General features: G+C 40.7%; 1 protein-coding gene across 1 annotated transcript in view; it reads right to left on the bottom strand.

The window, feature by feature from the left end:
* The window catches only part of Nbeal1 (neurobeachin like 1), a 177,479-nt gene extending 167,281 nt beyond the window's left edge, over positions 1–10,198 (bottom strand). The window contains 2 exon segments of the mRNA XM_042666952.1: positions 8,982–9,264; positions 10,111–10,198. Of these exon segments, the coding sequence (XP_042522886.1) occupies positions 8,982–9,032 (51 nt within the window). The 5' untranslated portion in view covers positions 9,033–9,264; positions 10,111–10,198.
* Between the last annotated feature and the right edge of the window lie 5,200 nt (positions 10,199–15,398).

Below are 15,398 nucleotides of genomic sequence, written 5' to 3'. Positions count from 1 at the left end.
TTTGAGATAGTGTCTCACTTCCTTTGAGATAGGATCTCACTTCCTGCCCAGGTGCACACCTAGACTGCAATCCACCTTGCCATAATTAGGGTAACAAGCATGTACTACCATACTTAGCTTCTTATGGTGAGATGGAGACTTTTGAACTTTTTGGCCGGGCTAGCCTGTAATGGTGATCCTCCCATTCTCAGTTTCAAATACTGCTAAGATGCAGGAACACCAAGAGGTATGCTTGGTATTAAAAAGGAATCTCACTGGCCTTGAACCATAATCTTCCCATTCTCAGCCTTCTACATAGGTAGGATTACAGGTGGGAGCCACCAGCCCATTAGACTTCTCCATCTTTTTGTACACATTAGTACATGCCTAACGCATGGGAGTATTAGACTCCTTATCTGTTTCCTAAATTATAATTTTCTATTTAAGTCCTTTTTGTCCTCTCTTCTTCTACTCTTATTTCTAGCCAGAACAGACCTCTCTTCCTGCCCAAATATTCCTCAGGCACTGAAAAGTCAGGTGTTTACCTGAAAACATAGAGAAATCATACTGACCTTTATGAATGAAAGCCTTACCAGTTCAAATAAGGAATAGTTGAAGTTTTATTTAGATTCCTACAACTATACTTTATGCTATGTTTACATACACAGTGCTATAAATTCTACCTTGCTTCAGAGAAATTTAAATTTGAGACTCAGAATAAAAAAATTTCATATAGGGCTGGGAAGGTGGCTCAGTGGTAGAGCGCTTGCCTTGCATGCATGAGGCCCTGGGTTTGATTCCTCAGCACCACATAAGAAAAAAGAAAAAAGCTGGAAGTGGCACTGTGGCTCAAGTGGTAGAGTGCTGGCCTTGAGCTGAAGAGCTGAGGGACAGTGTCCAGACCCAGAGTTCAGGCCCCACGACCGGACCCAAAAAAAAAAATTTCATATATCTAACTTTGTATAATAGTACATAAGTCTCCTTAAGTAAACCACAAAGGTAATATTTATTTCCTAAGGACTACTCCCAGGGCCACTAACATAAATTATGTGTTTTTCCATTTGACATCTTAAATAATAGCCACTATTATTAAGCTGTTAAATATTTTTCATTTTCTCTAGAGTCAGAGTATTTCCTTCCTTCTATGAACATGTTTAGGCAATAAAAAATAGAAAATCAAGAGATATTGTTATTCCTTACAATGCACACTTATTAAATGTAGGTTAACTAAAAAGGAATGATGTGAGTTGGTCCATCTTTATTTTCATATTTAGGATTATATCCAAATATGTACTAATACAGTGATGATTTTCTCACTAGAAGAGTATTCATTCCAATTTTTCCAAATCTGAACAAAAAGATGTACTGGAATTTTTAATCTGAACAAAAACACATCATAAATTTATGAATCAAAACTTTTATTCTGAAAGGAAGTTTATTCTGAGCTCACTGCAAAACTATCTATTTCAGTCATATTCCAGATTTAGCAATACAAAGGGCAACAGCAGGAAATGGACCATCACCAAGGCCCAAAACAAACTTAGTTTAAAGTGAGGAGGGCAATAAAAAGAAACCTCAAATCATTAGTCAAGATAATTAAGCACTACGCTTGGATGCAAAAATTAGTAAGTAGATTAAAACACTCGTAAAGACAGCCTCACTATTACCAATGTAAAAAGAATACTGCTCTGTTTTTCCCTAACTAGAAATTATCTCCTAGACACGTGTATTTACAAAGTACTATTAATTACATTTCTGTATTTTTACTTTTATGATACATCTATCTCAACCAATTCATTTTTCTCTCAACCACTTGAAGAGGTACAGCTTTGACAGTTATTTTTTCCATTTGACAGGTGAGAAAATGGAGTTCAAAGGAAACTAGATAACCTGCTTTTAGGTCCTTCATATCAGAAACAATTAAAACTCAATTTCAGTTCGGTTCCAATTCTGTTACACAAAATTAAATGTATAAAAAGCAAAGAAATGCCTGTAATCCCATCATTGGGAAGGTTGAAGCAGGAAGATCAAGAGTATAAGAATGTTCTAGCCCCAGCTTGGGCATTTTGTGATACTTTATACCAGAAAAAACAAAACTATCTTAATCTTACCCTAACAATTTGAAAGGCTGTTTTTCTCTTCTCCATATTATGGTAATCAAGCACATAAACACTGTCTTACAAAAATATATCCTGTGTAATGGCAGCAATTGATATAGTTTAAGATACATATGCCTTTTTGTGCAAATACATGAATTCCAAAATGTTGATATAAAGTTGCGTAAAATTTTGTCCTCCATGTTTTTGTTTCCTAGCTTAAGAAATAACATAAAAAGGCAGTGAACATGGTACCTATGTTCATATAACAATATGAACTATATATGCCTACTATGTTTACATAAAATCTTTAAATGTCAAGCAGTAAATCATTTTGCCCTCTGTACTTAAGTATAGCTAGACAAGTAGTTATACCAGACTAAACCTGTTCAAATTAATGTTTAACTTATAAGAGCTATATAAAATGCACTGTTAATCAAATCCTTGCCCCTGGGTGGGGATGACTATTTAGAGGAAAGAAAAGTTCAGATTATATAATTTTTTTGTTTAGGAGATGGAGGATACTGCTTGTTTGTTTCAGTCTTTTGAGACAAGATATCACTATATAGTTCAGGCTGACCTGGAACTTGCTCTGCAGCCAACTAGAACTTTGAATCTCCTGTCTCAGCTTCCCAAGTGCTGGGATGAGAGATGTGAGTCACCACAACAAGCTTTTCATAATTTGAATTAGTAGTCATATACACTAGTGAAAGACTTCCAAGGACAGGAATAAGCAGGTAATATATTTGTAATATAAAAATAACTAAATAAGGCTGAGAAGTTATTAAAACTATTTCTAACAATGCGATTAAACCCTTTTTTAGGACAAAGTGAGATAAATAAGGTATGAAGTTTGGTTAAAAACAAACAATACAAGGAAATAAGTATGTGGTATAATATATATACCATGTAGCAGAATATCACACTGTATACCTCAATCATAAATAGATGATCGTCAGTTAAAATGAAATTTTGTATGTGTGTGTGCCTGGCCTGGAGCTTGAACTCAGAGCCTGGGCACTGTCCCTGAGCTTTTATCTTAAGGCCAGTACTACCAGTTGAGTCCCAGTTCCACTTCTAGCTTTTTGGTGGTTAATTAAGAGATAAGAGTCTAAAAGACTCTCCTGCCTGGGCTGGCTTCCAACCTTAATCCTTGGATCTCAGCCTCCTGAGTAGCTAGGATTCCTGGCATGAGCCACTGGCACCTGGCTAAAATATTTTTAAAGCAAAAGAATTGCAGTGTTCGGGCTGGGAAGGTGGCTCAGTGGTAGAGTGCATGCCTTGTATGCATGAGGCCCTGGGTTCGATTCCTTAGCACCACATAAGCAGAAAAAGCCAGAAGTGGTACTGTGGCTCAAGTGGTAGAGCACTAGCCTTGAACTGAAGAGCTGATGGACAGTGCCCAGGCCCAGAGTTCAGGCCCCATGACTGGCAAAAAAAAAAAAAAAAAAAAAGAATTGCAATGTTTTATCCAGATTTTTATATAGTAAGGCCATATTGGGCTTACTATATAAGGATCCACACTAAAAACTGAAACCAATCATTTATTTTAATTCTATTCGAAAGACTTTATTCACAAATACTGAGGATTAGCGCCCAGGCCCAGAGTTCAAGCCCCACGACCGACAAAAAAAAACAAAAACAAATACTGAGGATTACAAATGAACCCACTGACGGTTAGAAGACATACATTCCATTAGCATTCCTTTTACTAAGCAGCGTAACCCAAAGGTGCAACTACAAAACCTTGTAACTTCACTAGCAACTATCAAAACATTTTACAAAAAAATGCTCTAATAGGGCTGGGAAGGTGGCTCAGTGGTAAAGTGCTTGCCTTGCATGCATGAGGCCGTGAGTTCGATTCCTCAGCACGACATAAGCAGAAAAAAACCAGAAGTGGCATTGTGGCTGAAGTGGTAGAGCACTAGCCTTGAGCTGAAGAGCTGAAGGACAGTGCCCAGGCCCAGAGTTCAGGGCCCATGACCAACCAAAAAAAAAAAAAAAAAAAATCCTCCGATAGTACATTATTCCTGATACTGTAAAATACTGATACTGTGCAATATGAATGCTAATGTTAGCACAGTGCAAAATGAAAAAAAAAGAAGATTCTGCCCTAAAGTAGGCCTTCATAAATCTTCAAAGATGTCTTCTTTAATCAGGTATGTATGTAATGTTTTATGCACACAGAAAACCAAGTAGGGCAGCAAAATAGTAGACATTCTAAAAATTATAATCATTAAGATGAACTTGATAGTCAAGAAAGGCAACTAGTCACTTCCGGAGAATACTAGTAAATCTGGTCATTATTCTAAAAACGAACAAAGAGAATGCAGCCTGCCTTCCCTTTTAAGTAACTGTCATCAATAACTGATGACAGGACAATTTCTGTGTTTCAATAATAAATGAGAAAAAAATAGAATATTACAATTCTGTAAAGTGCTAATGAATTAATGCTCATAGGCAAAAATTATTAATAAATGCTATATTTATGAATTATTCTAACCTTCCATATTCCAAATCAAGTCTGAATCAATTAAGCCTCTATACCTACCAGTTTAAAAGCACCCAAACAGGGGCTGGGAAGGTGGCTCAGTGGTAGAGCGCTTGCCTTGCATGCATGAGGCCCTGGGTTCGATTCCTCAGCACCATATAAGCAAAAAGAAAAAAGCCGGAAGTGGCGCTGTGGCTCTAATGGTAGAGCGCTAGCCTTGAGCTGAAGAGCTGAGGGACAGCGTCCAGGCCCAGAGTTCAGGCCCCACGACCGGACCCAAAAAAAATAAATAAATAAAAAACAAAAGCACCCAAACAGTTGAGTACAAGTGGCTCACACCTGTAATCCTAGCTACTCAGGAGGCTGAAATCTGAGGATCAAGGTTCAAAGTCAGGCCAAGCAGGAAAGTCTGAGGAGACTTTTTTTTTTTTTTTGGTCAGTCATGAGGCTTGAACTCTGGGCCTAGGTGCTGTCCCTGAGCTCTTCAGCTCAAGGCTATTGCTGCACCACTTGAGCCATAGCGCCACTTCCAGTTTTTCTGGTGGTTATTTGGAGATGTGTCTCATGGACATTCCTTGCCCAGGCTGACTTTAAACTGTGATCCTCAGCACTCAGCCTCCTGAGTAGCTAGGTGGTGTGAGCCACCAGAGTCTGGCTTACCTGAGACTCTTATCTCCAATTAATCACCAAAAAGTTAGAAGGGAGATGTGGTTCAAGTGGTAAGCATTAGCACTGAGCACAAAAGCTCAGTGACAGTGCTCAGGATCTGAATTTAAGCCCCAGGACCAGCACACCAAAAAACACCAAAAGAGAAAAACACTTAAATAAAATAAACGGAAATAATCTAGTAAAACTCAGATTACAGAAAATTCTAAAGTGAAGACTGGTTTTCTCAACAACAACAAAAAAGAACATGCGAGAGAAATACGATAAAAGGGAACCTATGGTTCACATTTATTATCCTAGCTGTTCAAGAGGCTGAACTGATGATTAAGGTAGACAGCCCAAACAGAAAAATTGAGAAGACTATCAATATCTCCAACTAACCTGCAAAAAGCCAGAAATTGACGTGTGACTTATAGAGCACCAGCCATGATGAAGGTGGGAGAGGAAGAGAGGCCTGGAGTTCAAATACCAGTACCTGCTAAAATACAATGTATACATACTCTGTTTAAAAACTGACTCAAACAGTGGAAAAAAAACAATAGCAGGGTCAAAATTGTGTATAAACTCACAAAGAAGTCTGAAAAGTTCTTACAAATAATTTATAGAAAAAATAATTAAAAGAAAATACAAACAGTCCAAAAGCTATCTTAAAATTCATCAAAAGAGGGAGGAAGAATAATAATTAGGGAGATGAATTTGATCAGGGTACATTTTATACATGTATGAAAATATCACAAATAAAATCCCATTTTACAACTTTTTTAATGTTTAAAAAAATAAAAATATCTGCCGGGCACAGGTGAATCACGCCTATAATCCTAGCTCCTCAGGAGGCTATTATCTGAGGACTGCAGTGCAAAGCCAGCCCAGGCAGGAAAGTCTGTGAAACTCTTCAATTAATCTCCAGAAAACCAGAAGTGGTGCCATAGCTCAAGTGGTGAGTGCCTTAGACAGTGCCCAAGCTCAGAGTTCAAGCCCCATGACCAAATAAATAAATAAATAAATCTATCTTAAAACTATGTCAGATGAAGCCAGGTGCTGGAGGCTCACGCCTGTAATCCTAGCTACTCAGGAGGCTGAGATCTGAGGATCATGGTTCAAAGCCAGCCAGGGCAGGAAAGACGGTGAGACTCTTGTCTCCAATAAACCACCAGAAAACCGGAAGTGGCACTGTAGCTCAAGTGGTAGAGCATACGCCTTGAGCTGAAGAGCTGACGGACAGCGCCCAAGCCAAGAGTTCAAGCCCCATGACCGACAAAAAAAAAAAATATGTCAGGTGAAGGAGTGAGGGGGTAGGGAAGTAGGGTAGTTTTAGATACCAAGTGCTAGAGTAGTAGGATTAGGCTAGAAAGTCCAGAGACCAGTTGTTTATGTGGCAATCATCCAGACTCAGAAGAGTTATTTTTATTTGATAGGTACCTGAGTCAAGAAGTCTGTAGAAGAGAAGGTTATTATCTAATTAGTATATACTATCTATGAACTAATGAAACACTAAAATCATTATCTAAAATAAATCATGTAAGTACATAAATGTTTTCATCTTAAATTTAAAAAAAGAATTTATCTTCCTGTCCAAAAGACAGTCCTGACTACAGGAGTTACAGATGTAGTTCTTAGCACATTCAAGAGCTGATGTGACTCCCAAGCATCACATAGAAATTAATTATTTAAAAAAACTAAAACCTTCATGCAATGGGCCTTCATTATTTAGAATAATGTTTCAAAATAAAGATTCATATTTATTTAAAACTCAGTAAGAATTAAATTCAATGTGTACCAATAAACTATCTTCTTTTCAATAGGCACTGTTACTTTAATAAAAAATTAAATCTACCTAGAAACATAACGTAATGTAATTTCATTTACTAAGTGAAAGTAGTTTTAGGGTATCATTTAATAAATCATTCTCAAATTATTGAACACGCACTAAAATTTCATTTTAATTGTTGGTTAATGCATGCTAGTGACTTTTCAAGTGTCTGGTAAACTGGATTCCTTCTTTATTTAAAGAGCTATTTTTAAAAAGATGTTTCTGGTATTAAATTACACAAGACTAAAAGCAATTTTAAAAATCCATATTAAATATTTCATGGTATAATTCCTTTGGTAATTATAAAAGCTATCAAACCCAGGAAGCAAAAGAATATTCATTCCAGGGTGACCTCTAAAAATCAATAGTACAGATAAATGAGATTATTGTTAAAGAATAATTTGCTTTTGTTTAAACAGCTGAAAGTATTAAAAAAGGAAGACAGACAGACAGAAAGAAAGAAAGAAAATGGAGCCTGAAGGGATGATGCCAAAATAGAGTCTGACAAGCACTTGACCACACAGACCTAAGTTAACTTTAGTAGATGAAGGGTGTTCCTCTGACTCCTGCCAGTACTTTCAAAGTAGTACTATAGCTCCCCACTTAAAAAGCATGTTTTTAAGTACTACCCTTTTCAAAAACCTAAAATCAAACCTACCATGTTAAAAAACTCATAAAAGAAGAAATTTACTTCTAAATAACAAAAACAAAAAATTTTAACAGTCAGGCTCCATTGAGTTCTAGGCTCATTCTTCTATCAGTTTTCTCATCAGTAAGAATTGTAATTACAATATACACAGAACTACTAGTGAAGGGTCAATGAAATAAAGCTCTTTAAGTGGTTAACACAGTGTAGTAAGCACCTTAACAACTTTCATATGCAATTTAAAAGATTAATGAGAAAAGGGTTCAATGAAGCAGGGTGCCGGTGGCTCATGCCTGTAATACTAGCTACTCAGGAGGCTGAGATCTGAGGATCAAGGTTCAAAGCCTGCCTGGGCAGGAAAGTCCTTTAGACTCCAACTAACGGAAAACTGGACGTGGCACTGTGGCTCAAAAGGGTAGAGTGCTACCCTTGAGCAAAAGAGCTAGTGAACACAGTCCAAGCCCTGAGTTCAAGCCCCATGACCAACTAAAAAAGCCAAAAAGTGTTCAATGACCTTTCTCACAAAAATGTTTACTACCAGCCGGGCGCTGGTGGCTCACGCCTGTAATCCTAGCTACTCAGGAGGCTGAGATCTGAGGATCGCGGTTCAAAGCCAGCGAGACTCCTATCTCCAATAAACCACCAGAAAACCGGAAGTGGCGCTGTAGCTCAGGTGGTAGAGCGCTCGCCTTGAGCTGAAGAGCTGAGGGACAGCTCCCAGGCCCAGAGTTCAAGCCCCACGACCGACAAAAAAAAAAAAAAATGTTTACTACCCCCACTTAGAGGAGAAAATAACAGCAAGGAATTTTATTTAGGACATGCTATTTTTACTTACATAATTTTGAGATTAAAGTATCAAAAAACATACAATAAATTTTTTAATAGTGTGCCAATATTGTGTATATAATCAAACATGAAAAAGTAGGAAACAGGTCTGGTAATGTGGCTTAGTGGTAGAGTGTTTGCCTTACTGGCCTGAAGCCCTGGATTCATTTCCTCAGTGCCACATAAACTGAAAAGGACAGAAGTGGTGCTGTCGCTCAAGTGGTAGAGTGCCAGCCTTAAGCACAAAAAGTTCAGGAGTAGAGCCTGGGCCCTGAGTTCAAGCCCCAGAACAAGAACTCAGGAACACACACACAATAGTTGGAACAGAATATTCCTTACATGTTCTTAAGTTTGGGACTGTTAGTACGAATACATTATTATCCACTGAGTAAAGAGATAATAAGAATAGGCACAACATCTTATAATCAAGTAATTTAAAGCACAGAAATAAAAAAGGAAAGCAGTTACCTTCGTACAATAAAGCATCCAAAGTTCAAAGAGCCTCTCTCTGGATGCCATTGTGGCTTTCACTCTGGCACTTTAATTTTTCCTCAAAAAAATTATGTTCAAGACCACAGCACGTTCATTTTATTTTCCAAGTTTTTCAGCCATTACAGTAAAGCTCAAAGCAGTAGGGAAAACAAAAATTAGTGAACCAAATGGACTGTCTCTGGCCAATAAAGGGGAGTTCTGGCAGTCACTCCAGCACATACACAGATATATCTTCATCAGTGGTTGATAGGAAATAAATCTGTGAAAAAGAAAAATACCCAAAGATTTGTTCAGATAAGAGGTCACATTAGAAATATCTATACTTATCAGAAACTAGAGATTTGTCCTTTTTTCACTCGCTTTAACTCCAACAGTATAAACTTTTCCACTGATTGCAGTTTATAGCTTATGTTTCAGGAAAACATGGGTACCAACACGATACGCAACATCAATATAAAGTCCTAGAACTTTCTTGGGCAGATCCACAACCAAAAAAAAAAAGAAAGAAATGCATGAAGTGAAAACAAAGAGCAACAACTCCTTTCCCACTCACATATTTTTCTATAAACGAAGGGCACGGTATTTCCAAGACATACTTCAAACACATGAAATGTCTTAGAATGTTCTCGTCTGCTATTGCTATTTAAAAGTGGAGGGTAGGCTGCTGCCTGGCAGGGCGGGGCGGGGCGGGGAGGCGCGAGGAATTCCTGGTCTGTTTGTTTTCGCAGTCCAGAGAGCTGGAAGGCAACCTGCCCACCTGACCTCCCTACCTGCCTTCAAGCTCCAGGAAGAAGACATCCCAGAAGAGCCTGCGCAAGCCGAGGCCAACTTTTACAGGTGCCAGAAGCTGACGAGAAAAACTTTAGCAATGGGGCGAGGTCGCTGACCAGACCGCGGCGAGACACGCCCGGGACCGCCTCGCCCCTTCCCCGCCGCCCCTCACGCCACAGCCCCGCGGCCCACCGAGCAGCCAGGCCCTCCCGCGCCGGGGCTCCCCCGCTCCGGGGCTCCCCCGCTCCGGGGCTCCCCCGCTCCGGGGCTCCCCCGCTCCGGGCCACGCGGCGCTTCCTCCGCCCGGCCGCCCCCTTCCCCTCACCGAGCTCACATAGGGGGCCGCCGCCGCCGCCGCCCTGCGGGCTACTTGCCGCCCTCACCCCTTCCCAAGGCACAGCTCCGTGTCACCTCACAGCCTGCCGGGCGGGGCACGGGGGCGGGGCGGCCGGCTCCAGGCGGGGCGCGAGAGTGGGAGGAGCCAGAGGCGGGGCGGCTAATCATTCCGCCGACGATTTACTGCGGCCTCCGGCAGCGTTTCTTCAGTGGTCCAGCTTGAGGGGCGGGGACGGGGTGAGCAGAAGCCCCGCCCCACCGAATACCTGCGCAGCCGCAGTCAGCTGGCCGACCTCGCCAGGATTCTTCTCCCGGATCTGGGGTTCTCGGGGCTGGACGTGAGGACTGACGTGCTGACGTAGCATCCAGCCCCGCCTCTGCTAGGTAGGGCAGTCGGTGCTACAGGCTGGTTACGTCATTTCCGCGAATCAGCTGAGGGTAGGGAGTCCCGCGGTCCTGACTGGAGAAGGTTACTTTTAGAGTACTTCGTAGTAGTGGGGTTGGTTGTGGGGCTTATACTAATGTAAAAAGACAACACAGCCCCTGAGGAAAACCCTGTCGCCTGGTTGTGTTTGTGCCTCATATTTTCCAATCGCCCATCATTTATGGAAGACATCTTCGAACGTGCTTTGAGCTTTCAGGATGGGGCAGTCAGCCGCATTTATTAGCTCCACGGGAGTTGCAGGGGGGTTGTTGTCCTTAATGGCGAGAGAGCACCTTTTAAACCTAATTGTGTTTGGAATTTTGTATTGTGAAGATATCGAGCATTTACGAAAGTGGCATAAAGTAATAAATAATAGTTTATTACTAGTCTGGGAGGGTGGCTCAGTGGTAGAGTGCTTGCCTTGCATGCATGAGGCCCTGGGTTCAATTCTTCAGAAAAAAAGCCTGAAGTGGTGCTGTGGCTCAAGTGATAGAATGCTAGCCTTGAGCTGAAGAGCTGAGGACAGCACCCAGGCCCAGAATTCAAGCCTCACCAAAAAAAAAGAAAGAAAAGAAAAAACTAATTTATTACCTTTAAACAAAGGTAGCATATGAACACATTCTTCTTGATTTTCTTGATAGTTTTTTCAGTACTGGGATTTGAACTCAGGGCCTCCTACTCAGACAAGCATGTTACCACTTGAACTATGCCTCCTAGAGCTGCTTTTCAGACTTCTTAAAATGCTATTGTGATTCAGGATGCCTGGGATTTAGTATATCAAGGGTCTACTAAGCTCCCAGATGATGCCAGTGCTGCTGACTCATAGCTCACACTTCAATCATAATTAGTAGAAATTGCATTAAGCTCGTGTGTATGTTTCTGTACATCCAATCCTAAGGTATGAACTCAGGGCTTGAGCACTATCCCTGAGCTTTTTTCAAGGCTAGAACATTACCGCTTGAGCCACAGCTCCTTTTCAGGCTTTCTGATACATAATTGGAGATAAAAGTCTTACAGACTTTATTACCCTAGATCACTTTCAATGGTGATTCTCAGATCTCAGCTCCTGAGGAGCTAGGAGAGCAGGCTTCAGCAGCCACCAACACTCAGCTGCAGTAAGCTCTGTTTTGGAGACAGTGCTACTGATTTTCATAGTTTTGTCTACCTATTCTCATATTCATTCACTTGTGACTAATGACACAGTGAAGAAATATAGTCTGTGACTATGACACAAAATCAAATCAATTGCAACATATAGTAGACACTGAGTCCTCACTGTAATCACAGCTAAAAAGAAATAACTACAACATGTGAGATGCTTATAGCCATCCCTACTGAGACTCAAGAATGTTAGCCATGAGGCTGGGAAGGTCGCTCAGTGGTAGAGTGCTTGCCTTGCATGAATGAGGCCCTGGGTTCAATTTCTCAGCACCACAGAAGCAAAAAGAAAAAAGCCGTAAGTGGCGCTGTGGCTCAAGTGGTAGAGCGCTAGCCTTGAGCTGAAGAGCTGAGGGACAGCACCCAGGCCCAGAGTTCAGGTCCCACGACCAGACCCAAAAAAAAAAAAAAAAAAGAATGTTAGCAAAAGCTCTGGTATCTACATCACTGGGGCAGGCCTTGGCTTTGCCACCAGAGGAGGAGAAAATAAGCACAGTTTTCCTATTTTCTCTAGGGAGTCTACGAGTGTTGGTGCCAGGTCCTTCTTCAGTTTTGTTGGTGAATCGAGTATAAGTTGAGAAGACTATCCTTAAATTCTTAATTCTCCTGCCTCAGCCTCCCAAATGCTGGAATTACAAAGTTGCACCACCATGCCCAGCTCTGACCTCTTTTGAGTCTGATAAATTCTGCCTCATTTAAGTAGCATGTAGGTGTCAGCAAGAATCCAACAGTCTTCCTCAGCTAAGGTTTCTGATTGTTTCCAAAAATAGAGATAAGTTTTGGTTTCGTAAATTGAACCTTCAACAACACTTGGACTTTTCTCCATTAGTGAAACGACAGCTACTTTTTCTCCTGATGTACCTCAGGTTAAATACATTTACTACCCAGAGGACACATTTTTGTAATAAGACTGTGAACCAGCAGCTTCTGATATAGTTTGAACTTTTATATATTGAAAGCATAATTTTGTCCTGATTTTTATGAAAAAAGTTTCAGATTAACTTATATGGTCCCTTCCTGAGTGCATTGGATGTTCCTGTGCTGAAGTAGCTTCTCAGATAATAGCAAGGTTAGAAAGTTCAGTTCACCACACTAAGTTTCAACTTACATCACACACAGCCTTACCATGCCACTAAATTATTAACAAAAAACACATTTGCCAAGGCAATGGTACTATTCCTATTATTTGCTCATATCTTTTGTTCCCATAAAAAATATTTAAGGAGGGCTGAGGATGTCATTCAATGGTCAAACACTTGACCTATGTGAAGCCATGAGATCTAGTCCTAGCACTGGGAATGGGGAGTGGGGGGAGAGAAAGAAATTACATAAGGAGATGAGTTTTAGGATTTTTGTTGTTTTTATTTTTGGTGAGTCGTGGGGCTTGAACTCTGGGCCTGGGCACTATCCCCGTGCTCTTCAGCTCAAGGCGACTGCTCTACCACTTGAGCCACAGCACCACTTCCGGCTTGGCTTTCTAATGGTTTACTGGAAATAAGAGTCTCACAGACTTTCCTGCCAGAGCTGGCTTTGAACTGTGATCCTCAGATCTCAGCCTTCTGACTAGCTAGGATTACAGGCCTGAGCCACTGCTTAGGAGATTAATTTTTTTTTTTTTGGGGGGGGGGTCCGGTCATGGGGCTTGAACTTTGGGCCTGGGCGCTATCCCTTAGCTCTTCAGCTCAAGGCTAGCGCTCTACCACTTGAGCCACAGCACCACTTCCGGCTTTTTTCTTTTTGCTTCTGTGGTGCTGAGAAATTGAACCCAGGGCCTCAGGCATGTAAGGCAAGCACTCTACCACTGAGCCACCTTCCCAGCCCTAGGAGATTAATTTTTAGGTTTACTTTTTTCATCATGATGCAGAATGAATAAAAATAATCACATGCAACCATTGCCACTCCAACTCGCCAAATGAAAAAGATACTCAAAGATAGATAGAAGATAGAACAATTTCTATAGGTGAAGGTAGAGACACATGACTAGATTTTATTCTTTTTTTAATTTTTATTTATTTTTTGGGGGGGTCCAGTTGTGGGGGCTGTACTTTGGGCCTGGACACTGTCCTTCAGCTCTTCAGCTCAAGGCTAGCACTCTACCACTTGAGCCACAGTGCCACTTCTGGCTTTTTTCCTTTTGCTTATGTGTGGCTGAGGAATCGAACCCAGGGCCTCATGCATGCAAGTCAAGCGCTCTACCAGTGAGCCACCTTCCCAGCCCCTAGATTTTATTCTTTAAGCTACCTTTTCCTAAATCCTATCTTTGTTCCCTGAGGACCTTGGCGGGTAAATTTTTCTTGGATGTTCTCTTTTACTCTTTGTTTTTCCATTTTGTTTTTCCGTTTCTATGGCCATATTCTCAAATTGAGAAATTTTTTCCTCAGCCTCTAAAGTGTACTGAGTCCATATTCCTACTTCTTCTACTAATGAGTCCATCTTTTACTAATAAGCATTCTTCATTTTTGGCCTAGCATTTCTTTGATTCTTAGATTTTCCATGCTTCTGCTCACACACTGTCCAGGTTTTTGCATGCTACGTACTTTATCCTTTAAAACCCTGAGCAAAATCATAGTTGTTATTGTTGTTGTTTAAATCACATTTTGTAATCCCAGCTACTCAGGAGGAGAGACTAGGTCACGCCTTGGAAAAAAGTTAGCAAGACCTTATCTCAACAATCAAGCTCTGTGTACATGCTTGTGATACCACCTACACAAAAGGAATAGGTAGGAGGATGGCAGTCCCAGAATACTCTGGGCAAAAAGAGACTGCATCTGAAAACTAAAAAGTAAGAATGGCCAGAAGTGTGGTTCAAGTGGTAGAATACTTGCCTAACAAGCACAAAATCCTGAATTCAAATGTAAGGACCACAAAAAAATCCAGTCTGATAATTCTTTCATCCCTTTCATATGTGTATATGTTCTGGATCCTAGTCCCGTCTCTTCAAATTGTGATTTTTTTCCTTCTTATGTGGTTTCTAGTTTTATTCTTAACATGATGTATGAATAAATACAGCTTGAAGACATAGGCATTTAGAAATGTGCTAGTAGTGTCAGGAGATGGAAACGCTTGTTACAGTTTTATCATTGGTTATTGGATTTCAGAGGTGTTTGTTTGTTTTTTGATCAGTCATGGGGCTTGAACTCAAGGGCCTGGGAGGGGTCCCTGAGCTCTTTTGCTCAAGACTGGCTCTCTACCACTTTGAGCCACAGCGACATTTCTGGTTTTCTGGTGGTTAATTGGAGATAAGAATCTCAAAGACTTTCCTACCTGGGCTGGCTTTGAACCACGATCCTCAGGTTTCAGCCTCCTGAGTAGCTAAGATTACAGGTGTGAGCCACTAGTTCCTGGTGTATCTTAGTCTTTTAGTGAGTCTGTGCCTTTGAACTATGAATTCACAAGTATTTCTGTTTTCCCACACTTTGGGTGAGGAAGAATGACCAGCACAGAATGGAGTTAGCTTTTTCCTTCTCTTACATGGCTAGAGCTGAATAGTATTTGGTATTTCCCTTCTCTCAGATTGTTTGGGTTCAGATAAAATAGTTCTATAATTGGTATTTAGAAACTGCCTTTGCTAAAAGCATTGATTCTTCACTTAGGCCTGCAAGTATCCAAAGAGCAAAGGTCAAGAAAAGGTTAACATCCTGCCTCCATTCTGTAAGTTGTTTTCTTTAGAGTTAGGTTGTAACCACCTTGCAGTTACCTTGGAA

Source organism: Dipodomys spectabilis, unplaced genomic scaffold, assembly GCF_019054845.1.
Source record: "Dipodomys spectabilis isolate Male_0828 unplaced genomic scaffold, ASM1905484v1 ptg000373l, whole genome shotgun sequence".
Taxonomy (NCBI): Eukaryota; Metazoa; Chordata; class Mammalia; order Rodentia; family Heteromyidae; genus Dipodomys; species Dipodomys spectabilis.
This window is presented reverse-complemented; position numbering and strand designations above follow the sequence as displayed.